Raw genomic sequence first — 26,103 nt, forward strand, 5'->3', positions numbered from 1 at the left:
AGCAGGGTCACACTTCCCCTGTCGAGGCCCAGACAAAGACCATTGACTAAGGCGGCCATGGCAGTCTCAACTCCGTATCCCGTAGGTGACACGCACTAGGTGGTGCATGTATCACACTCCATATCACTAGGTGACACGCAATAGGTGGTGTCACCTAGTGCGGTAACTCATGGTTTCACACACGCACCCCCGTATTGACCTCTCATTTGACACCATTCAGAAGCCTTAGTAATGTTCTTTGCCTCAGTCTTCTCACAAAAGGAAAAGGGTGGCCAGTCTGAGAAAAATGGAGCAGAGGACACAATAGGGGAAATGCAGCAGAGAATAAATAAAGAGGTAGTATAGGAATACCTGATTAATCTAAATGAATTTAAGTCTCCAGGACCAGATGAATGACATCCAAACGTATTTTTAAAAAACTGGCAAATGTAATCTCAGAGCCATTGACAATAATCTTTGAGAACTCATGGAGGACAGGAGAAGTCCTAGCAAGTTAGAGGAGGGAGCAAACGTCCCCATTTTCAAACAGACAAAAGAGAGGATTCCAGCAATTATTGTCCAGTTAGTTAATACCTGGAAAATTTCTAGAGCAGATCTTCAAACAGAGAGTCTGTGAACATTTAAAAGGAGATGCCACAATCAGAAAAAGTCCACATGGGTTTCAAAGAAACAAGTCATGCCAGACTAATCTGATCTTTTTTTATATATATATAAAACTGCCAGCTTGGTAGATAAAGGGAAAGCTGTAGATACAGCATATCTCAGTTTCAATAAGGCCTTTGACATAGTTCCCCATAATATTCTTGCAAACCAGTTAGTAAAATGTGGACTAGACAATACAACTGTTAAATGGATTTGTAATTGGTTAACCAGCTGAACCCAAAGGGTGCTGAGTAATGGCTCCTCTTCATTCTGGAAAGACGTGACCCGTGGGGTACCACAGGGTTCTGGGCCTAATGTTATTCAACATCTTTTCAACGGCTTGGATAAAAGAATAGGGGGCATGCTTATCAAATTTGCAGATGATACCAAATTAGGAGGAGTAGGTAATACCCCAGAGGAGAAGATCACAATTCAAAATAACCTTAATAGATTAGAAAGTTGAGCCAAAGCTACCAAAATGAATTTGAACACAGAGAAATGTAAGGTACTGCACTTAGGGCAGAAAAATGAAATGTATAGATGCATAGGATGGGGAATGCCTGGCTTAACAGGACTAAGTGTGAAATGGATCTAGGTGTTAGAAATCCCCTTCATTCATTTATTCATTCAGGGGTTTCTGTCATGAGGGTTATAGGTTTAGGGTTTTGTTAGAATATTATTGGATTAAGTTAGTAGTTGGTTTAATGTTAGATTTCATTATGGGTTAACAGAATGTACTAGAAAGAGGTAGGCTGGCTGTTAAAATCTGTGCTTGCTTGTTAAGGTTGGAATGCTTGCTTGTTAAGAATAGAATGTGGAGGGAGTTACCCAGCCAGCAGAGGCTTTGTCTTCAAAGGGCTAGAGACTGGTCTCTGTGATGGGAAGGGGAACTGAAACATAGAGTGCCTATTGCTTATATGATGTTATGTTAATATGTTCATTACATTTTAATATGCTGCTATATTATGTTGGGCTGCGGGAGGATGGGGTTTCCAGTAGTGCTTAACTATATATAGGCTGTTAAGGTTCTATATAAATTAGTCCTGTTGTGGCTTAAGGTTTATACCTCAAGGTCACAGGTGCAGTAGGGAGAGAACGCTCTGTGAGAGCTTAATTGTTTTGAGAGTTTTGCCAAGAGCCCGGACTGGAGGACATTACATCACCAGAGAGGAGATTCATCACTGTGCAGGAAAGAGTTGTCCAATTAGTTTGCTTTATTGGTTGATGGGGTGGGATTGCTTTATGGGTTTATATAAACCATATGTTAATGTACACTTTCATTCCTGACAAAAAAGTCACTTCTGTTGTATGTATCTCTTTCTTCAATAAAGCTGTTCCTTTTCCAAAATACAGTTTCTTGTTGCAAGAGGGGGGCTGCGATTGACAGCCTGACACTAGGAGTCTTAGTAGACCACAAGTTAAACATGAGTCAACAGTATGATGGGGCGGCTAAAAAGGGCAATATGATTTGAGGCTGCATCAATAGAAGCATAGTGTCTAGATCAAGGGAAGTAATGGTGCCACTCTCTTCTGCTTTGATCAGGCCTCACCTTGAATACTGTGTCCAGTTCTGGGTACCACAATTCAAAAAGGATCCTGACAAGCTGGAGTGTGTCCAAAGGAGGGTGAACTAAAATGGTGAATGGTCTGGAAACCATACCCTATGAGAAACAACTTAAAGAACTTGGTATGTTTAGCCTGGAGAAAAGAGGGTTAAGAGGTGATATGGTAGCCTTGGTTACATACTTGAAGGGATGTCATATTGAGGAGAAGCAAGGTTATTTTCTGCAGCTCCTGCGAATAGGGCCTAGAACAAAAGAGGCAAGCTACAGGAAAAGAGCTTACACTTCAACAATAGAAGGAACTGTTTGATAGTGGAACACACTCCCTCAGAGTGTGGTGGAGTCTCCTTCTTTGGAGGTTTTTAAACAGAGACTGCATGGCCATAATTGGGGATGATTTGATTGTGAGTTCCTGCATGGCAGGGGGTTGGACTGGATGGCCACTGTGGTCTCTTCCAACCCTATGATTCTAAGGTTCTATTATTCTAGGTAGAAATGATTTATATGCCTTGAAATGGGAACCAAAATAAGTACATTAATACGTTATAATTTGTCAAAGACAAAACTTATGGTATTTGGAAAATATGCCTGCAATTATAAAATTATGTTGCGATCTGTACAACGTCCCTGGGGTTGGTTATACAGAAACTGGTGTTTTCCCCATTTAATGGCCTAATGATGGTGCTTTCTGTTCCAAATGACACCTGTGATCCAGTTTTGGGGCCAATTAAGGAACCAGCCTGTGAGGCAGGGACTTTATGTGGGGCCACTCCAATGGATGCTCCAAGACCTCCAATGAAGCAAGATGTTGATGAGACTGGTAAACCTTATGAAAAGGTTTATTCATGGCATTTATTTGCTTCAAATAAATTTGAATCATCTCCAATATGTGCACTTTCTTTTCTTTAACCCATCCAATAAATAAGAAGGAATGCCAGCCCTCTGACCCTTTCACTTTGCATTTGTTGTTTTCCTACCTAACATTATCATGCCTCTGAATATAAATCTTATGGAAAATCCTTTCAGGTGGCTTTAGAAAATCTTCCTTCATTTCCATGGCAACATTCCTGGGCAAAAGGCTCATCAAGAGTCGCTCCTAAAAATCAAAACAAACACACACATGTTAATCATGAGGTAGATCATTAATTGCACGTGCTTATGTCAGACTTGCATGTTCATTGCAAATGGGTCAACATTCCAGGATCTCTCCATTACATTTCCTTTATATATGCCCTTCCCATATTAAGAAAGCCCACATTTGGAGGATCATTTTTGTTGAAAGCTACTTTCAAGGGTTTCATATAGTGTATAGATTATTTTTTGTGGGTTTTTCGGGCTATGTGGCCATGTTCTAGCAGAGTTTCTTCCTGTCGTGACCAGTGGTAGAACATGGCCACATAGCCCGAAAAACCCACAAAAAACTATGGATGCCAGCCATGAAAGCCTTCGACTTCACAGTGTACAGATTATTTTGAAATTTCTGTCACTCTTTAAATTCCCAGTCTCTACAGGCAACACATTCCCATTTTTGTTACAAGACAGCCCCAGAATTACACACAACTTTACCATTATAACCAAGTAAAAAAGAAAAATCTGGAAAGTATTTTTGTTTATTTTATAGAAGAACCTGAGGAAGGTGAACTGGTGATAAGGCTGAAACACATTAGACGTCTTATGAAATAAAAGTTTTTGACCATCATATAGCATGTGGGACCTTGTCTCCTTTCACTATTTACCATCACAACAGCCAGTCCCATTTGGGGATAGAAAAGAGACTTACTGATGTATAAATAAATAAAAAAATGAAATAGATAATCAATGACTTGCTGAGGTCTAATCTGGACTGCAGAAATAAGGGAGCTTGACATTGCTTTAACTGCCAAGGCTCAATGCCATGGAATCCTGGGATTTGAAGTTCTGTGAGATATTTAGCTTTCTCTGCCATAGAGCTCTGGTGCCACAACCAACTACAAATCCCAGAATTCCATACAATTGATCCATCACACTTAAAGTGGTTTCAAACTGCATTATTTCTGCAGTGCAGATGAGACTTGACTCAGATTCAACTATAGTGATGCAGTGTACTGGCTACTGCACAACTATACAACTAGTTTATTTATTTTTTATTACTATATTTTTATCCTAATCATTTGATCATGAAATTTCAAGAAGAAAAAAGATAAAACAATATGAAAAATTTAAATTTAAACAATTCCACATTAAAATCAGAAAATAATATGAGCACAGTGCAAACATATTACATTTAAAAATATAGTACAAAGCCTGCTGTTTTGATTTGATTAAGGAGTGGATGGCCCTAGAAGTCACCAGACTGTTGGCATTAGAAGGCTTTGACCTTAGATATGGGTGGCACTTATAATAGACATATAATAAGAAAGGTTTGGTTAAAGACTTGGTGTAGATATAAAAAGATTTACAGTTTCGGTGAGAGCGAGGAGATTAAAGGATTTGGAGAGAAAAAGGTCGTGAATTGCTGTTGCTTTAGAGGCAGCAGAGCGACAGTTCCAGAGTGAACAGAGGAATGGAAACAGGGAGACAGGAAGAGGCCGAATGGGGATCAGGTTAGGAGAAATGTGTGGAGCCATTGGAAGGAGAGGATTCACTACCCAGTGATCAACAGGAGAAGGTGAGACAATGGCAGAAACAGGAAAGAAAAAAGAAAAGCTGTAGCTGGCTCTCTCTTTCTGAAGTGTTAAAGCAGCTTTTAGGCTATTGCCAACTCAGGCCTTCTGAGGAAGAGTCCAGTGCAAGCAGGAGGTGGTCTTGAGGGAGCAGAAAGTCTTACTTGCTCTTACTTCCTGTGGAAATTCCAGTGCAAGCAGGGAAGGTCTGGAGAGAGCACAAGGTCTTTCTTGCTCTTACTTCCGCTGGAGAATTCCAGTGCCAGGAGGGAGGGTCTTTGGAGGAACATCTAAAAATAGGATGGTTATGCGCTTGGTTTGCGCTTTTACTCTTCAGTGCTTGCGTTTTAACATTTTGTTCACAGCGCGACACATTCCGGGTTTAAATAATTCTATTCCAGATGCTCTTTCTCGCCAACAGATGGAGCGCTTTGGAGTTTGGCCCCCAAAGCGGCTCAGATGGCGGATCCGATGCCCAAGCATCTGTGAAACTTTGGCAGTGGGAGGTGACAAGAGCACTTGGTCTCTCGGTTGCTGCCAGTACACAAAAGAGATACCTTAGAGCTGTTCGGCTGTTTTTGAGGTTTTGACGGGATCATCTGTTGGGTGATGTCTTGCCCATTCCTGTACAGCAGCTGTTTCACTTTTGTGTACATCTTCATCGTAGGGATTTGGTGCCCCAGTCCATTTGTGGACATCTTTCTACTTTAGCATTCTGGCCTAAAGCCCAGGGAGCCCAGGATAACACTCGTGATTTTAGGATTAAGAAGGCTTTGGAAGGCTGGCCCAGGGAGAGGGACTGGCGAAGGAATTCTAGGGCACCTTGGTCTCCCAATATTCTTAAGGGTCTTCAAGCTAAGTGGGTTGATATTTGCATATTGCCCTATGAAGCCCTTTTATTCCATGCAGCAGCTTTAATTGCATTTTTTGGGGCGCTGCGTATTTGCGAATTGGTATTATCTTCTAAACATGATAGATCCAATAGAGCATTGCTCTATTCAGATGTCAGTTTTGTGGGTCAGTTTGTAACACTCTTGATTAGATCGTCTAAGACTGACCAGCATGGTAAGGGTTCTAGAATTCATCTCCAGCCTTGTTCGGACTTGGACATTTGTCCTGTCCGTGATCTTCATAGAGGTCAGGGGTTCGGCTCCTGGACCTCTATTCATTCACCAGAGTCTTCTGCCATTGACAAAACATCAGTTTTGGGCTGTCACTTCTAAGGCTTTGGCTGCCCTGGGCTTTGCTAATGTGCGCTTTGCCACTCACTCTTTCTGGATCAGAGCTGCATCAGCCATGGGTTTCCAACAGGAGGCTATTTAGTCAATTGGGCGCTGGAAGTTGGTGGTTTACCACAGTTATATAAGGAAGTTTTGGTGTTGAGTGGTCGTTATATTAACATTGTTTTTTTCTGTTTGTGTTACAGGTCCCCATCCCAGGCTGAAGAGATTGCACACACACCAACATGTGTGGCCACAGCATGTTTATTTGGGCTGGGCGTCACGCAAGTTCCAGTCACTTCAGCACGCACTTGAGCCTGGGTGAGGTGGCCCATCTGCAGTGGAAGGGCAGACGGGGCCTTCATTGGCATGGCATGTTACCATTGCTGTTCAGGGAGCACCGTGGGCCTCCTCCTCAAGTGTTGGTTATCCACTGTGGTGGTAACAACTTAGGATTGTTAAAGGGTAAGGTGTTAATCTTGCAGGTGGTGCATGATTTGACCCTTATCCACTGTTCATGGCCAGGTGTGGTCATTGTTTGGTCAGCAATACTCTCTCGGTTGGAGTGGAGGTGTGGTGGTGACCCAGTCGCACTTGATAGAGCCAGACAGCTGGCTAATAAAGAAATCAAGAGAGCCCTTGAGGCCAGGCTATGCAACTACTTGCCCTATCCCCAAATTGTATTTCAAAGGCCGGAGTTCTACAGAGCTGATGGTGTCCACCTCCCTGATCTAGATAATGATGTCTTCTTAACGAACCTGCATAATTGTTTAAAAGAGGTGCTTGGTGTTGGTGGGAGATAAGGGTTAGTAGACACTTGCCCATATCTAGAATCATAGAATCATAGAATCATAGAATCGTAGAGTTGGAAGAGACCACTAGGACCATCCAGTCCAACCCCCTGCCATGCAGGAAATCCAAATCAAAGCATCCCTGACAGATGGCCATCCAGCCTCTGTTTAAAGACCTCCAAGGAAGGAGACTCTATCACCTTCCGAGGAAGTGCATTCCACTGTCGAACAGCCCTTACTGTCAGGAAATTCCTCCTAATGTTTAGGTGGAATCTCTTTTCCTGTAGCTTGCATCCATTGTTCCGGGTCCTGTTTTCTGGAGCAGCAGAAAACAAGCTTGCTCCCTCCTCAATATGACATCCTTTCAAATATTTAAACAGGGCTATCATATCACCTCTTAACCTTCTTTTCTCCAGGCTAAACATCCCCAGCTCCCTAAGTCGTTCCTCATAGGGCATGGTTTCCAGACCCTTCACCATTTTTGTCGCCCTCCTTTGGACACGCTCCAGTTTCTCAATGTCCTTTCTGAATTGTGGCGCCCAGAACTGGACACAATATTCTAGGTGGGGCCTGACCAAAGCAGAATACAGTGGCACTATTACTTCTCTTGATCTAGACACTATACTTCTATTGATGCAGCCTAAAATAGCATTGGCCTTTTTAGCTGCCGCATCACACTGTTCACTCATGTTCAGCTTGTGGTCTACTTGGACTCCCAGATCCCTTTCACACATAGTCTCGTTCAGCCATGTGTCTCCCATCCTACATCTGTGCATTTTATTTTTCCGCCCTGAGTGCAGTACCTTGCATTTCTCCCTGTTGAAGTTCATTTTGTTAGCTGTGGCCCAACTTTCTAGTTTATTCAGGTCATCTTGAATGTTGATCCTGTCCTCTGGAGTGTTAGCTACTCCTCCTAATTTGGTGTCATCTGCAAATTTGATAAGAATGCTTCCAATTCTGTCATCCAAGTCATTGATAAAGATGTTGAATAGCACTGGGCCCAGGACAGAACCCTGTGGGACCCCACTGGTCACTTCTCTCCAGGATGAAAAGGAGCCATTGTTTAGCACCCTTTGCGTTCGGTCAGTCAACCAATTACGAATCCATGTAGCAGTTGCCTTGTCTATCCCACATTTTATAAGCTGGTTAACAAGAATGTCATGGGAAACTTTGTCAAAAGCCTTATTGAAATCAAGATATACGATATCCACAGCATTCCCTTCATCTACCAAACTAGTAATTTTATCAAAGAAAGAGATTAGATTTGTCTGGCATGACTTCTTTCTCTGAAACCCGTGTTGACTTTTTGTGATTATGGCATTGCCTTCTAGATGTTCACAGACTCTCTTTTTAATGACCTGCTCTAGAATCTTTCCTGGTATCGATGTCAGACTAACTTAATGATAATTGTTTGGATCCTCTTTTCCCCCCTTTTTGAAGATGGGGACAACATTTGCCCTCCTCCAGTCTGCTGGGACTTCTCCTGTTCTCCAGGAGTTCTCAAAGATCATTGCCAATGGCTCCGATATTACTCCTGCCAGTTCCTTTAATACCCTTGGATGTAGTTCATATGGTCCTGGAGATTTATATTCGTTTAGATTAACAAGGTCATCCTGTACTATCTCCTTACTTATTCTGTACTGAAATTTCCCTATTCTGTCCTCTGCTCCATTATCCTCAGGTTGAACACCCTTTACCTTTTCTGAGAAGACTGAGGCAAAGAAGGTGTTGAGTAATTCTGCCTTTTCTCTGTCTTCTGTTAGCATTTTGCCATCTTCTCCACACAGTGGCCCTACCATTTCCTTCTTCTTCCTTTTGCTGCGGACATATCCAAAAAAGCCCTTTTTATTGTTCTTAACCTCTCTAGCAAGCCTGAGTTCATTCTGTGCTTTAGCTTTTCTGACTTTACCCCTACATGTGTTTGCTATTTGTTTGAATTCCTCTTGTGTGATTTCCCCATTTTTCCATTTCTTATACATGTTCCGTTTAAAACTTAGCTCAGTTGAAAGTTCCTTAGTCATCCATCCTGGTTTCTTGAGACATCTCCCATTTTTCTTTCTCACTGGAACAGTTTGAAATTGTGCCTTCAGTATTTCTCCTTTGAGAAACTCCCATCCATCCTGAACTGCCTTCTCTTTTAGTGTTCCTGACCATGGGATCACCCCCAGTATTTCTCTAAGTTTACCAAAATCAGCTCTCCTAAAGTCTAGGATGCGTGTCTGAGTATGCCTGGCTTCTCCTTTCTACTGTATAACAAATTCCAAGAGAATATGGTCACTTCCACCTAAGGATCCCACCACTTGCACTCCATTAATTAGGTCATCCTTGTTGGTTAGGGTCAGATCTAAAATAACTGATCCCCTTGTTGCCTCTTCCACCCTTTGGACAATGAAATTGTCTTCCAGGCAAGTGAGAAATTTGCTAGACCTTGAGGATTTGGCTGAGTTTGACTTCCAGCAAATATGAGGATAGTTGAAGTCACCCATCACTACTACATCTCTCTTTTCTGAACGTGTGGTTATCTGTTCTAGAAAGACATCATCCAATTCCTCAGTCTGACTTGGGGGTCTGTAGCAGACTCCCACAATAATGTCCTTGTTGTTTCCTTGCCCTTTAATTTTTATCCAGATGCTCTCTACCTGGCTTCAAGGATTGATGTCCTGGGTCTCTTCACTGGTGTAAATGTCCCTGATATTTAAGGCTATTCCTCCTCCTTTCCTGTTTGGCCTATTTCTCTTGAAAAGGTTATACCCCTCTATTTCCACATTCCAATCATGAGACTCATCTCACCAGGTTTCAGTGAGGCCTATTATATCATATTTGCTTTGTTGTACTAGCAGTTTGAGTTCATCTTGCTTGTTTCCCATGCTCTGTGCATTAGTGTAGAGATAACGCAGACCATGTGTCCTTTTGACTTTCTGCCTGTGCAAGTTTTTTTGCCTCTCACTTTTGGGTCCTTGCACTGTTTGGCTTGTTCCCTCTGTGTCAGTTTGCCTATTTTCTCCAGCCCTTTTGCCTTCCAGAATACTGTCTCCCTCCTCCACATAACTCAGTTTAAAGCCCTCCTGATCAAATTCTTGAGACTATTGGCAAAAACGTTTTTGCCAACTGGCGTGAGATGCAACCCATCCCTTGCCAGAAGTCTCTACTCATGGAGCCTCAGGCCATGATCCAAAAATCCAAATCGTTCTTGGCGGCACCATCTGCGGAGCCAGTTGTTTACATCTGCTATTTTCTTCTCCCTTCCTGGACCATGCCCTTCGACTGGGAGAAGAGAGGAGATGACAACCTGTGCATCCACCTCTTTCAACTTCCTACCCAGAGCCTCATAATCCCTTATGATATTCTGAAGGCTATGCCTTGCAGTATCATTGGTTCCCACATGAACCAAAAGAAAGGGGTAATGGTCAGTAGGCTTGACAAGTCTTGTCAGCCTCTCTGTCATATCACTAATCTTTGCCCCAGGGAGACAACACACCTCCCAAGGCATCTTGTCAGGCCCACAAACCACTGGTTCAGTGCCTGTCAGCAAAGAGTCCCCGACGACCACCACTCACCTCCTCCGAGGCTTAGCAGCGGCTGTTCCCTTTGGTGGTACTTCCAACGTCCCTTGCTCTGTCCCTGAAGTCTGTTCCTGCTGCTCTTCCTCATCATCCTTAATAACAGAGAGGGATTGAAATCGATTCTGTAGCTGCAAGCTCACAGAACGTTCCCTGGTTTCCCTAGTTTTATGTGTGACACTACTCCAACTATCTACTTCTGTAGTGTGTGAAGTGACCTCCTGCTCCCTAGCAACTTCCTCTGTGTGTTTCCTGTCCATGACCGTCTGGTCCCTTCTGGTCAGAAAAACCTCTTGCTCCCTAATATGCTGAAGTGTAGTGACCTGGGCCTCCAACTTCTGTACTTTCTCTTCTAAGAGGGCTACCAACTTGCACTTGGGACAGATGAAGTTCCCCATATCTCTAGGGAAGAAGACTAACTTTCCACAAGTGATGCAGGTGACTGCAGCAGGTCCTTCAGTGTCCATACTGAGAGTCTTAAGGAGACACTGAAACAAGACTGTGGGCTTCCCCTGCTAAATACTAGTGTAAAGACCCCCTGCTGCTTTGACCTTTGTCCCCAAACTTTATTAGTGAGCTCAGTCAACTGGGACTATAGTTATGAACAGAGCTCCTTGCTACTAGCTAGTTCCAAAGGTAAGTCTCTGTTTCTCTTCCTCTGAGCAACTCCCCAGAAGCCCCTTAAGGGAGCAGTGAACAGAAAGTGTAAAATTGAAGATGTCCTCCAGCACTGTGCCAAGGTGACCTTTTCCTGTGTACTCCAAACCCTACTAAACTATAAAAATAAAAATGAGTGTGAAAAGAAAATTTTTATTTCTACGGGCCTTGCGACCTAGGGGGTGGCTGAAAGAAATGGACCTTGGGTCTGGCTTGAAGGTATACCCCGACTTTAATCTTTGCAGATTGGGAAGGGGGACTTCTTGCTGGGCTTCCTTATGCCGGCTGTCCAATGGCAACCCAATTTATGGACTGTCGTTGAGGGCCCAGGTGTTATCATCCTTAATAAGCTGCAAAAGTAGTCTGTGATAAGACACTGGTATGCAGCTTTCCCTGTCTCCCACATCTGTTTGGTTATGATAATAATGGCAGTTCCATTAAGAACTCATTAAATAGGTCAATATATGGCCCTGTTTTAACCCATACATTTGTGTCTGGTCTCTTTATTCCATGGGTAGAATAGCAAAGAAGTCGTTTTCATTGTTTTTAATCTCTCTAGCAAGCTTGAACGTGTTTTATTCATTAGCTTTTCTGACTTTCTCCCTTCATGATCTGTCTGTTTGAATTCTTCTTTGTTGATTTCCCCCTTTCTTCATTTCTTGTATATGTCTTAGCTCAGTTGGAAGTTCTTTAGACATTCATCCCGGGGTTTTTTAGACACCTCACATTTTTCCTTCCCATTGGAACTGTTTGAAATTTGAGATGGATGAATCCCAACTTCATGAGATCAGTGGAGGCTTCCATCCCCATCCATCACCTCATTTCCACTTCTAAGTAGCCAGCATCTTGTTCCTTAACCCCAAATTTACTAGTCTGGCCATCCTTTTTCATCTGCATGCCTGCAGCTACTCAGGACCATGTGAGCAAACTGTAATATACAGGCTAACTCCACTCCAGGAACACTGGTCTGCAGCAGATTCAGAAAGAATTTATAAAGTAAACAGAGCTGATTGCAATATATAGCTGTTATCAGGACTGAGAGGGCTTTTCCCCAAGTTACACAGTATATTTAAGGCCTGTTCCCACTATGAAATAGAATGAATTGCCGATCGGTGTAAATGACTGCCATTCCCATTTGAAACTGGTTCCTGTCACAATGTGATCAATTTCTGTTGTGATAAAGCGAGGCAAAGGCAAAAAAACTGTTTTTTTTCTAGAGCCTAGTTTATATGTGGTTCTTTTCAGACGAATTGATTCTGAAGCCAGTTCAATAAGTGGGAACGACAGATCAGAATTGATTCATTTGGGAGGGGAGGGATTAATGGCATCCCTCCTCAGTTTTTGACAGATCCACCATTCCCCCCTCTCAGTGCTGCCTTTGTACTTGTTTTTTTTAAGTTAAATTGATAGAATATTCAACTGATTGATTTTGCAACTACTTGCAATCAATTTAATTTTTTTAAAAAACCCAAACCATTGTCCTCCCCTTCATCCTCCTGCCTCATTCCCCGGCCTCTCCATCCCTGGCTTCCATGGCCTTCTCCCATCCATGGCCTCTCCATCCCCGGCTTCCCTGGACTTCTCCCATCCCCAGCCTCTCCGTCCCCAGCTTTCCCAGCCTTCTCCTGTCTGTGACGTCTCCATCCCTGGCTTCCCTGGCCTCTCTGTCCCTGGCTTTCCCGGCCTTCTCTAGCCCACAGCCTCTCTGTCCCTGGCTTCTCTGGATTCTCTGTCCCCTACTTTCCTGGCCTTCTCCCATCTCTGGCCTCTCCATTAGGCTGCATCAATAGAAGTATAGTGTTTAGATCAAGGGAAATAATAGTGCTACTCTATTCAGGACCCACCTGGAATATTGTGTCCAGTTCTGGGTACCACAATTTAAAAAGGATGTTGAAAAACTGGAGCATATCTGAAGGAGGACGACTAAAATGGTGAAGGGTCTGGACACCATGTCCTAGGAGGAATGACTTAGGAAGCTGGGGATATTTAGCCTGGAGAAGAGAAGGTTAAGAGGTGCTCTCTACATGGGGCAACCCTTGTACCAAACCTGGAAGCTTCAGTTAGTACAGAATATGGCAGCTAGGCTAGTCACTGGACGCTCCAGGGCCGACCATGTAACACCAATTTTGTATGATCTCCATTGGCTGCCTGTTCACTTCCGGGCACAATACAAGGTGTTGGTTATAACCTATAAAGCCCTAAATGGCTTGGGCCCAGGGTACTTGGAGGACCGCCTCTCCTCATATAATCCGCCCCGCACACTCAGGTCATCTGGGAAGAGTTTATTGAGGATCCCTTCTACAAGATATAGGTCAACCTCTCAAAGGGCATTTTCCATCTTGGCCCATGGGATCTGGAACACCCTCCCCGAGGAGCTCCACGCCGCCACCTCCCTGGATCTCTTTAAAAAGAGACTGAAGACCTTTTTGTTTCATCAAGCCTTCCCTGATGTTCCGTGATATGTGTGCCCCCCCCCCCCCATATGATTAACATCTTCAAGTATATTGCTGGCTTGGTTTAATGTTGATTTTATGGATACTGTGCACTGTTTTGCAAGTTTTAATTATCTATTGCAATTTTTATCTTGTATTGTATTGTTATTGCAATTGTTGTACACCGCTGTGATCAAATGGAATAGCGGTATATAAATAAATTTTATTTATTTATTTATTTATTTATTTATTTATTTATTTATTTATTTATTTATTTATATGCTAGCCCTGTTTAAATATAAAGTCAAAAGCTTTCATGGCTGGCATCCATAGTTTTTTGGGGGTTTTTTGGGCTATGTGGCCATGTTCTAGCAGAGTTTCTTTCTGACATTTCGCCACCATCTATGGCTGGCATCTTCAGAGAATGCTTTGACTGGAAAAATTGGGTGTATATATACTGTGTGAGCCTGGGAATGCAGGAGTGATTTGCATGTGTATTGTTCTGTGTTGATGGCTGGCTCCTACATCAAAGGAGTCACAGACAGAATAAGCAAAGTGGTGAGGAAGCACAACCTTCAAATGGTTTACAAACTGACGAAGAAAATCCAGCAAATGCTTCGCTCAGCCAAGGACCAGAAAGACCTTCTCACAGCCGCAGGAGTTTACTGCATACCATGCAGCTGTGGAAAAGTCTACATAGGGACCACCAAATGCAGTGTGCAAACAAGAATCAAGGAACACGAAAGACACTGCAGACTGGGTCAGCCAGAAAAATCAGCAGTAGCAGAACATGCCACAAACCATCCTGGGCATAAAATACTGTTTGAAAACACTGAAGTTCTGGACCATGCCAACCACTACCATATCAGGATGCACAGGGAAGCCATTGAGCTCCACAAACATCTGGACAATTTCAACCAGAGAGAAGAAACCCTTAAAGTGAACAATATTTGGCTACCAGTCCTGAAGAATAGCAAAATAAGGACTCAGCAAATGCAAATGGAAAACCAATCAGAGTCAGGGGCTTTCCCAGCAGATAATTGATCGCCAATTAGCAGACATTAATCCTTGTTTGCATTATCCTCCCAGGCTGAGGCCAGCCATCAACACAGAACAATACACATGCAAATCACTCCTGCATTCTCAGGTTCACACAGGGCTGTTCGGCAGTGGAACATTTCCTCAGAGTGTAGTGGAGTCTCCTTCCTTAGAGGTCTTTAAACAGAGGCTGGATGGCCATCTGTCAGGGATGCTTTGATTGAGATTTACTGCATGGCAGGGAGTTGGACTGGATGGCCCTTGTAGTCTCTTCCAACTCTTATGATTCTATGATTCTCCAATGATTGACATATTTTTTGAAGCGATGAAAACAAATGGAGATGACAATTGTGCCAGAAAAGAAGCAATTATACTCTAGTAATGAAAAGATCCAGCACATAATGAAGGAACTTTTGGAATCGATTTTGGATTTGGAGCAAAGCTGAATCGGAAATTGCGTTATACTGCAAGTGGGAATGAGCCCCTAGTATTTGTCAGAACTCAAAATGTACTGTCTTCCCAGGTTTTTCCCTTCCTACATTCCTCCATGCCAAGCTACAGTTTCCCAGAAGAACAGCTTTAGTAACAGCTGTAGCTCATACTTCTTTCCCACACATCTGCTTATTATCCCAGGCTACCAATGATACAATATTTTCTTCTCCCAGCATCACCAGTAAATAGCATACCCTATCATCCTGCTTTACCACATGTATAGTCAAACATAACAATTAAGCATCACAGGACCATGATTCCAACAGGATGTACAGTAAACTCAAGGAAGGAGTGAAAAGGGAAAATATATAAAGAACAGAAGAAAGGACAAATTACAAAGGAAAAATACAGATGTGTGCCCCAAAGCTTGCAAGAATAGATTAAGGAAAGTTAATCTCAAATTTGCTGATACTGGCTTGGGAAGCAGGAAACAATAAATGTTTTTTCATCACATATGATCTAAGCAAGAGAATGACCAAGGAAATTCTGCCTTATAAAGGATGTTAAATTACAACAATCACAATAAAAAGGCAGAAGCACTAGATGCCTTTTTTGCTTCATTTCTTCCCCCAAATAGAGGATTGTGTGATTCAGTGCATCAGCAGAGACTTTGGCAAAGGACCTGGATGGCATATCAGGATTAATAGGGGTTTAGGAATCATCCAGATAAGCTAAACGAGTTAAATTTTTTGGGCTAGATGACCTGCATCCCAGAATACTGAAGAAACTTGTTCATGCATTTTCTGAACCACTTGTCGTCATTTTTTTTAAAGAAATCTTGGAGAAAGGATGACATGCTAGAAGACTGGTGTCAATCTAACATTACCTCTCTTTTAAAAAAAAAAAAAGCAACAAAGATCCAGGATACTACAGACCAGTCACCTTGACCTCAATGCCAGGAAAAAAATATTAGAATGAATAGTTTGCAAATAATTTGCAAATACAATGTAGTGATCAGTAGGAAGCAGCATAGGTTTGTGAAACACAAATCATGCCAAAACAGCATTATATATATATATATATTTAATTAGGTCACTAGCTTAGTAGATGGTGGGAATGCTGTGGATATAATTTAACTGTATTTCAACAAAGCATTTGATAAGGGCCCCCCCATAAAAGTATGATTAGCAAAGCAAACCCCCTCTGAACATATGTTGTCAAGAAAATCCTGTGATATGTTTCCCTTAATCAGAAATGACTTGAAAGCACACAAGAACAACAGGCAAAAGCATTGTTTGATGCGGTAGCATCACTGGGGGGGGGGGGGGGGGGGTTGCTGGGAGTGCAGGCTGCACCAGGTGACACCAAGTCAGCTTCCTGCCCCCCGTGGATGCTCTTTTAGCCCACATAGTCGCTCCTAGAACTGGCGTGTGGGCTTTTGGGGCCTGCTAGGCCCAGCACGGGTGCCCCTGGAGTGACAAGAGACCTAGGGTCAGATTTAAGGTATTGCAGGATCCAATGTCAAAAGGGGGGTCTAGCCTTATCCAATAAATAAGTTATTGTACTTGGTACAAATGGATAAGCTTACATGTCTTATGAGAAGACAAGATTGGGAAGAATATAGTGATACCTGGAAACCTTTATATCAATATTTAAGCAAGAATGGGGCTAAAGGTGACTAAAGAAATAACGTTAATTAGAACATTGTCAGGTTTAGGTTTATTTTATGTATGATGATTTTGTTAATCTAAATATCTACGGGTAGGTAGAGAGAAGAATCTATAACCTAAAGCAAGGTGGGAAGGGCTGATATTAGTGATAATTTTGACTTGGCTGGAGTTCAGGAAGTTGTTTTTGTGGTGTGTTAACTGGTGTGTAGTGTAGTAGGTGTCTAGTTGTCTGTATGTAAGATTTGTTCAGGTCTGATGTTTTGTCATATGTATAACTATGTATGGTGATGTCTTTTCTACTTTTTCTTAAGTGTTTTGTTGTTTTACATAATAAACATTTAATTTAAAAAAAAGGGTTGCTTGCTATCAACCAGGATAGAAGAGGGAGATTTTGCTGGAACATACCACGCACTATTCTCCACTGCTGGCTTGAGTGAAATAAAATGAAAAATGGGGTGTAAATGTTTTTAAGTTTTGCACAGCTCCAATTTTGACACCACTTCATTCACCAAAGGTTTTATTATAGAATGAACAACAAACTTTGGTGCTAGCTTTTTTGAAGGTTAAGTACTTTTAAGGATTTTAGTAGAGTTATATATCTAATCTCCCACTTTAATTTCCCAATTAGGAACACTACATTTGTAAGCATATTTCTTATACGTCTCGTTAGCCTCTTTTAAAGTCAATTCAGTTCCAGATCTAGCACCATGAATTCTTTCCACACACTCCATCAATGACATTGAGCCAGTCTGGATGACCTCACAACTTGGCAGTGCCCTCAGATTTTCACTACAGATCATTACAAATGGAGAAAGGTCATTTGTTTTGCTGCACAGAGTTATTTAAGCCATTTCTGCAAAAGGCTGTACATCACTCCAGTTGTTATGCAGATAATTTATATAAAATCTCAAATATTGGTCTAGAATATGATTAATTCTTTCCATTTATTCATCACTCTGGAGATGATGCACCATTCTGTACTTACTAATTTCAAAAGGGCTTCCCAAAATTGTAATGTAAATTGGGTACCTTGATCCAAAACCACCTTCTCTAGAACTCCATGTAGCATACACATTTTGTACATGATGGAGTAGCTGTGCTGACCATTTAGCAAACTGAAACAAAAATCCACCAAACAATGATACCTTTATTGGCAAACCGAAATGCACAATATACTTGTTGCAAGCTTTCAAAGCTCCAGTGGCTTCTTCAGCAGGCAAGATGTTACAAACCAAACAGGAGAAAAATTAGAGATGTAAGTAAGATGTCTGCATTCTGTCGTTTCTGTCCATAGTTAAGATGGTATGGGGAGGGTATCTTTTGCAGGCTGGATCCTACTCCTTCTGGCCATGTGGCAATGGGGAGGTTTTCAAAGTCCAGGAAATTTACAGTCCATTTGCATATCAACAAGGACTCCTCTCTTGGAATCCAATATGTCACCATTCCTGTGAGGCCACAGGCCTCTTTGTAGGCAGAGAACAATGGATTGCTCAAGAAGCCTCCATGCTTTTGCAACAGGCATAATTTGGTAGGTGTAGAGGTAAAATAAGCCAATCCAGTCCAAATTTAAGAAGAAAAAATGTTTTATAATGGTTAAAGGTTGCTGTACATATTTTGTACAGTTTGGCTAATTGCTAGGCCATTGGTATCAATCTACAAGGCACAAAATGAGCCTCTTTGAAGAACATGTCGACTACCAGCCAAATCACTGTTTTCCTGTGGCTGGCTGGCTAAGATCAATGATAAAATGTGTAGGAAGAGGTTGCAACTGTTCTGAACACTTGCAACCCATCATTTCTGCTGTAATGCATACAGGACAGTCTCTCACATAGGTTTTTAAATCCTTTCTCATAGTTGGACACCAGTATTGCTGCCATACTGAGTGCAGTGTTTTCACAAAACCAAAGTTGCCAGCAGCTTTGACATTGCGGCATAAGCAGATGTTAGTTTGCATACTTTTAGGCACAAATATTTTGTCTCCGTTACAATACACTCCATTTTCAATTCTGTTTAGTGCACTCATCATCATCATCATCATCATCATCATCATCATCTATTTACAGTCACAGACCAAACTTTAAAGTATAATTAGTTATACCAAAATTAATAAAATTCATAAAACATAAAACTCATAAAACATACATAAATGAAACATACATACATACATACATACATTTGTGTTTGCACATAACATACAGACCTATAAATAGCACATTCATGATTGAAGAAGTTTATACTAAATTCCCAAAGATTAACACAAGATGAATTAAAACCATTTCAGTAAACACATTCTAAATATAAATCTAAAGATCCAGACAAAGCTAATTTAAAAATCTTAAATTTTATCATCTAAAATTTATCCATGGGAAGAATCATAGAATTGTAGAGTTGGAAGAGACCACAATGGCCATTCAATCCAACCCCCTACCATGCAGGAACTCTCAATAAAAGCATACCCTACAGATGGCCATCCAGCCTCTGTTTAAAGACCTCCAAGGAGGGAGACTCCACCACTCTCCGAGAGCTAGAATTCGTTTCCTGTAGTTTGCATCCATTAGTCTGGGTCCTGTTCTCTGGAGCAGCAGAAAAAAAGTTTGCTCTCTCCTCATAGAATCAAAGAATAATAGAATTGTAGAGTTGGAAGAGACCAAAAGGGCCAACTTCCTGCCATGCAGGAAAACCCAATCAAAGCATACCCAACAGATAGTCATCCAGCCTCTGCTTAAAGACCTCCAAAGAAGGAGACCACTACACTCCAAGGGAGGAGTGTATTCCACTGTCGAACAGCCCTTACTGTCAGGAAGTTCCTCCTAATGTTGAGGTGGAATCTCTTTTCCTGCAGCTTGCATCCATTGTTCTGGGTCCTGTTCTCTGGAGCAGCAGAAAACAAGCTTGGTCCCTCTTCAATATGACATCCCTTCAAATATTTAAACAGGGCTATCATATCACCTCTTAACCTTCTCTTCTCCAGGCTAAACATCCCCAGCTCCCTAAGTCGTTCCTCATAGGGCATGGTTTCCAGACACTTCACCATTTTAGTCGCCCCCCCCCCCTTTGGACATGCTCCAGTTTCTGTGTGGTGCCCGGAACTGGACACAAAATTCCAGGTGGGGCTTGACCAAAGAAGAATAGAGTGGCACTATTACTTCACTTGATCTAGACACTATACTTTTATTGATGCAGCCTAAAATTGCATTAGCCTTTTTAGCTGCTGCATCACACTGTTGACTCATGTTCAACTTGTGGTCTACTTGGACTCCTAGATCCCTTTCACATGTAGTCTCGTTCAGCCAGGTGTCCCCCATCATATATCTGTAAGTTTCATTTTTCCACCCGAAGTGCAATACCTTACATTTCTCCATGTTGAATTTCGTTTGGTTAGTTTTGGACCAGCTTTCTAGTCTATTCAGGTCATTTTGAATTTTGATTCTGTCCTCTGGAGTATTAGCTATTCCTCCTAATTTGGTGTCATCTGCAAATTTGATGAGTATATCCCAAATTCTGTCATTCAAGTAATTGATGAAGATGTTGATTAGCACTGGGCCCAGGACAGAGCCCTGTGGGACCCCACTGGTCACTTCTCTCCAGGATGAAAAGAAGCCATTGTTGAGCACCCTTTGGCTTCGGCCAGTGAACCAATTACAAATCCATGTAACAGTTACCTTGTCTAACCCACATTTTACAAGCATGTTTGCAAGAATGTCATGGGGAACTTTGTCAAAGGCCTTACTGAAATCAAGATACACTATATCCTCAATATGACATCCCTTCAAATATTTAAACAGGGATATCATATCACCTCTTAACCTTCTCTACTCCAGGCTAAACATCCCCAGCCCCCTAAGTCTTTCCTCATAAGGCATGGTTTCCAGACCCTTCACCATTTTACTCACCCTCTTGTGGACATGCTCCAATTTGTCGACATCCTTTTGAATTTTGGTGCCCAGAACTGGACACAGTATTCTGGGTGAGGCCTGACGAAGGCAGAATAGAGTGGCACTGTTACTTCCCTTGATCTAGACACTATATTGATGCATTGGCCTTTTTAGCTGCTGCATCACACTGTTGACACATGTTCAATTTGTGGTCTGCAAGGACTCCTAGATACCTTTCATATGTAATCTCCTTAAGCCAGGTGTCTCCCATACTGTATATATATGCATTTCATTTTTTTGTGCCATAGGTGCAGTACCTTACATTTCTCTGTGCTGAAATTCATTTTGTTAGCTTTGACCCAGCTTTTTAATCAATTAAGGTCATTTTGAATTTTGATCCTGTCCTTTGTGGTATTAGTTAATCCTCCAAATTTGGTGTCATCTGCAAATTTGATAAGTATGACCCCAATTCTGTCATCCAAGTCATTGATAAAGATGTTGAATAGCACTGAGCCCAGGACAGAGCCCTGTGGGACCCCGCTGGTCACTTCTCTCCAGGATGAAAAGGAGCCTTTGTTGAGCACCCTTTGGGTTCGGCCGGTCAACCAATTACAATTCCATGTAACAGTTACCTTATCAAGCCCACATTTTACCAGCTTGTTTGCAAGAATGTCATGGGGAACCTTGTCAAAGGCCTTACTGAAATCAAGATATACTGCATCCACAGCAGTCTCTTCAACTAACAAGCTGGTAATTTTATCAAAAACGAGACAAGATTTGTCTGGCATGACTTGTTTCTCTAAAACCCATTTTGACTTTTTGTGATTATGGAATTGCCTTCTAGATGTTCACAGACTCTTTGTTTAATGATGTGCTCTGGAATCTTTCCTGGTATTGATATCAGACTAACTAGGCGATAATTGTTGTGATCCTCTTTTTTTGCCTTTTTGAAGATGGGGATAAGATTTCTGCTCCTCTGTCTGCTGAGACTTCTCCCATTCTCCAGGAGTTTTCAAAGATTATTGCCAATGGCTCTGATATTACATTTGCCAGTTCTTTTAATACCCTTGGATGTAGTGCATCTAGTCCCAGAGATTTAAATTCATTTAGATTAACAAAGTATTCCGGTATTACCTCTTTATTTATTCTCTCCTGGATTTCCCCTGTTGTGTCCTCTGCTCCATTTTCCTGAGGTTGAACACCCTTTTCCTTTTCTGAGTAGACTGAGGCAAAGAAGGTGTTGAATAATTCTGCCTTTTCTCTGTCCCCTGTTAGCATTTCACCATCTTCTCCACCCAGTGGCCATACCATTTTCTTCTTCTTTTTTCTGTGAACATACTCCCAAAAGCCATTGTTTATTGTTCTTTACCTCTCTAGTGAGCCTGAGCTCTTTCTGCACTTTAGCTTTTCTGTCTTTATCCCTACACATGCTTGCTATCTGTTTGAATTCCTCTTTTATGATTTACCTCTTGTTCCATTTCTTATATATACCCCATTTAAAACCTCTCACCTACCATTTTTCCTCCTGACAACTGTTTGAAATTGTGCCTTCAGTATCTCCCTTTTAAGAAATTGCCATCCATCCTGAACTCCCATCTCCTTTAGTTTTCCTGACCATGGGATCACCCCTAGTATTTCCCTAAGTTTACTGAAATCAGCTCTACTAAAGTCTAGAATGCATGTCTAACTATGCCTGACTTCTCCTTTTCACTGTATTACAATTTCCAAGAGACCATGGTCACTCCCACCTAAGGATCCCACCACTTGCACTCCATTATCCAGGTAATCCCAGTTGGTTAGGATCAGATTTAAAATAGCTGACCCCCTTGTTGCCTTTTCCACCTTTTGGACAATGAAATTGTCTTCGAGGCAAGTGAGGAATTTACTAGACCTTGAGGATTTGGCTGAGTTTGACTTCCAACAAATATCAGGAGAGTTGAAGTCACCCGTCATGACTACATCTCTCCTTTCTGAGTGTGTGGTCATCTGTTCTAGAAAGACATCATCGAATTCCTCAGTTTGACTTGGGAGTCTGTAGCAGACTCCCAGAATAGCATCCCTGTTGTTTCCCTCCCCTTTCATTTTTATCCAGATGCTCTCCACCTGACTTCTAGAGGCACAGAATCTGGAGACCATCTGTTATTTGTTGATCTGAATCATCAAGCAGTAATGTTAGATTTTAAAAAAGTCTGATCTGCTTGGAAAATCCTGTAGGATTAGGCTGATTAAATCAAAAAAGATGTCTTGCTAAAATGGGCAGTATTATAAGATATGGGCTTGAGTCTCTACGTCTACATTTGTACAAGCACAGGTATGTTTATGATACTTTTTAAAAAAAAAAACCCTGCCCTCCAGTACTGCTGATGGAAGCACATTAAGATGTGCCACAGAGAAGGCATGTCTAAGGTGCAGTACATGTAGGGCTAAAGCGTTGTGCTGGCGCCATACTAGGGTTAAGGGACCACGCAGTAACTGCATGGTCCCTAACCCTAGTACGGCACAGCGCTGTCACAATGGCAGCGCCCCATGTATATGGGTGCCGCCATTGTGACGTGATGGATGCATAGCGTCTGCATGTTGCGCCGCATCATGACATCTGCCCTGTGGGGCAAAAAGAACCTGCTTTTCACAGCTTCTTTTTCCTCCGCAGGGAAGCCGTGCCGTTTGGTGGCTGCAGCTTCCCTGAGGAGGAAAAACAGGCACCAGCAGGCCTCCCTTTTTGGGAGGTCTGTACTGTGCCTAAGTTTAGGAACTGTTAAAACAAGGAGATATTTAGGACAAACAAAAGCTGCCTTATTAGCCAGTATTGGTCTTGTTCTGACTTGGTACCAATGCATTTGTAGTTCTGTATCCCTTATAAGTTGCCTCAAAACTGATTTGGCCCTCTGGAATCCCATTTGAATTAAAACCTCCTGTGAAAATCCACATAACGATTATTTTCTGTTTAGCATTTGTTTCCAGGAGAAGAAATATGAATCCACTAAATTTGGCAGCAGTTGGAGGTCCAGGTCGCTACACTTCAGCATCATAGGGAGGAAGAGGTTTTCCTGACCAGAAGATGGTCCTGGACAGGAAACACACAGAGGAAGTTGCTGGGGAAGATGAAGTCACTTCACACACAACAGAAGTAGATAGTTGGAGGAAGGTCACACACAGAAGTAGGGAAACCAGGGAACATTCTGTAAGCTTACAGCTACAAAATCAATTTCAATCTCTCTCTACTATCAAGGATGATGAGGAACAACAGCAGGGACAGACCTCAGGGACAGAGCAGGGGACCCAGAGAGCTCCACCAAAGGGAACGGCCGCTGCTAAGCCTCGGAGGAGGCGAGTGGTGGTCATCGGGGACTCTTTGCTGAGAGGCACTGAACCAGTGGTTTGTGGGCCTGACAAGATGTCTTGGGAGGTGTGCTGTCTCCCTGAGGCAAAGATCTGTGATGTGATAGAGAGGCTGACAAGACTGGTCAAGCCTACTGACCACTACCCCTTTCTTTTGGTTCATGTGGGAACCAATGATACTGCAAGGCATAGCCTTCAGAATATCATAAGGGATTATGAAGCTTTAGGTAGGAAGTTGAAAGAGGTGGATGCACAGGTTGTCATTTTCTCTCTTCTCCCAGTCGAAGGGCATGGTCCAAGAAGGGAGAAGAAAATAGCGGATGTAAATAACTGGCTCCGTAGATGGTGCTGCCAAGAACGATTTGGATTCTTGGACCATGGGCTGCGGTTCCATGAGGAGGGACTTCTGGCAAGGGATGGGTTGCATCTCACGCCAGTTGGCAAAAACATTTTTGCCAATAGCTTCAAGAATTTGATCAGGAGGGCTTTAAACTGAGTTCCGTGGGGGAGGGAGACAGTATTCTGGAAGGCAAAAGGGCTGGAGAAAATAGGCAAACTGACACAGAGGGAACAAGCCAAACAGTGCAAGGACCCAACAGTGGGAGGCAAAAAAACTTGCACAGGCAGCAAGTAAAGGGAACACATGGTCTTAGATGCCACTACACTAATGCACAGAGCATGGGAAATAAGCACGATGAACTTGAACTCCTAGTACAACAAAGCAAATATGATATAATAGGCATCACTGAAACCTGGTGGGATGAGTCTCATGATTGGAATGTAGAAATAGGGGGGTATAACCTTTTCAAGAGAAACATGCCAAACAGGAAAGGAGGAGGAATAGCCTTATATGTCAGGGACATTTACACCAGTGAAGAAATCCAGGACATCAATCCTGGAAGCCAGGTGGAGAGCATCTGGATAAAAATTAAAGGCCAGGGAAACAACAAGGATGTTATGGTGGGAGTCTACTACAGACCCCCAAGTCAGACGGAGGAATTGGATGATGCCTTTCAAGAACAGATGACCACACACTCAGAAAGGAGAGATGTAGTAGTGATGGGTGACTTAAACTACCCCAATATTTGCTGGAAGTCAAACTCAGCCAGATCCTCAAGGTCTAGTAAATTCCTCACTTGCCTTGGAGACAATTTCATCGTCCAAAAGGTGGAAGAGGCAACAAGGGGATCAGCTATTTTAGATCTGATCCTAACCAACAAGGATGACTTGGTTAATGAAGTGCAAGTGGTGGGATCCTTAGGTGGAAGTGACCATGTTCTCCTGGAGTTTGTTATACAGTGGAAAGGAGAAGCCAGGCATACTCAGACACGCATCCTAGACTTTAGAAGAGCTGATTTCAGTAAACTTAGAGAAATACTGGGGGCGATCCCATGGTCAGGAATACTAAAAGAGGAGGGAGTTCAAGATGGATGGGAGTTTCTCAAAAGGGAGATACTGAAGGCACAAATTAAAACAGTTTCAGTGAGAAAGAAAAATGGGAGGTGTCGCAAGAACCCAGGATGGATGACAAAGGAATTTTCAGCTCAGCTAAATTTTAAAAGGAACATGTATAAGAAATGGAAAAATGGGGAAATCACCAAAGAGGAATTCAAAGAAATAGCTAGCATGTGTAGAGATAAGGTCAGAAAAGCTAAAGTGCATAATGAACTCAGGCTTGCTAGAGAGGTTAAGAACAACAAAAAGGGCTTTTTTGGATATGTCCGCAGCAGGAGGAAGAAGAAGGAAACGGTAGGACCACTACGTGGAGAAGATGGCAAAATGCTAACAGAAGACAGAGAAAAGGCAGAATTACTCAACACTTTCTTTGCCTCAGTCTTCTCAGAAAAGGCAAAGGGTGCTCAACCTGAGGATAATGGAGCAGAGGACAGAATAGAGGAATTTCAGCACAAAATAAGTAAAGAGATAGTACAGGAATACCTGTTTAACCTGAATGAATTTAAGTCTCCAGGACCAGATGAGCTACATCCAAGGGTATTAAAAGAACTGGCAAATGTAATATAGGAGCCATTGGCAATAATCTTTGAAAACTCCTTGAGAACAGGAGAAGTCCCAGCAGACTGGAGGAGGGCAAACGTTGTCCCCATCTTCAAAAAGGGGAAGAAAGAGGATCCAAACAATTATCATCCAGTTAGTCTGACATCGATACCAGGAAAGATTCTAGAGCAGGTCATTAAAAAGAGAGTCTGTGAACATCTAGAAGGCAATGCCATAATCACAAAAAG

General features: G+C 42.3%; 1 protein-coding gene and 1 pseudogene across 2 annotated transcripts in view; one reads left to right on the forward strand and one right to left on the reverse strand.

The window, feature by feature from the left end:
• ADCY1 (adenylate cyclase 1) overlaps positions 1-26,103 on the reverse strand; it is a 406,316-nt gene that overhangs the window by 260,222 nt on the left and 119,991 nt on the right. For both annotated transcript variants that reach the window (XM_089532497.1, XM_089532496.1), the window contains exon 3: positions 3,182-3,300. In XM_089532497.1, coding sequence (XP_089388623.1) covers positions 3,182-3,300 — 119 coding nt within the window. The remainder of the gene's footprint in view (positions 1-3,181; positions 3,301-26,103) is intronic.
• On the forward strand, positions 5,248-6,169 carry LOC149309456 (uncharacterized; annotated as a pseudogene).

The sequence above is a fragment of the Sceloporus occidentalis genome, unplaced genomic scaffold (assembly GCF_023333645.1).
Source record: "Sceloporus occidentalis isolate IW3139 unplaced genomic scaffold, rSceOcc1.0.p SCAF_7, whole genome shotgun sequence".
Classification (NCBI taxonomy): Eukaryota; Metazoa; Chordata; class Lepidosauria; order Squamata; family Phrynosomatidae; genus Sceloporus; species Sceloporus occidentalis.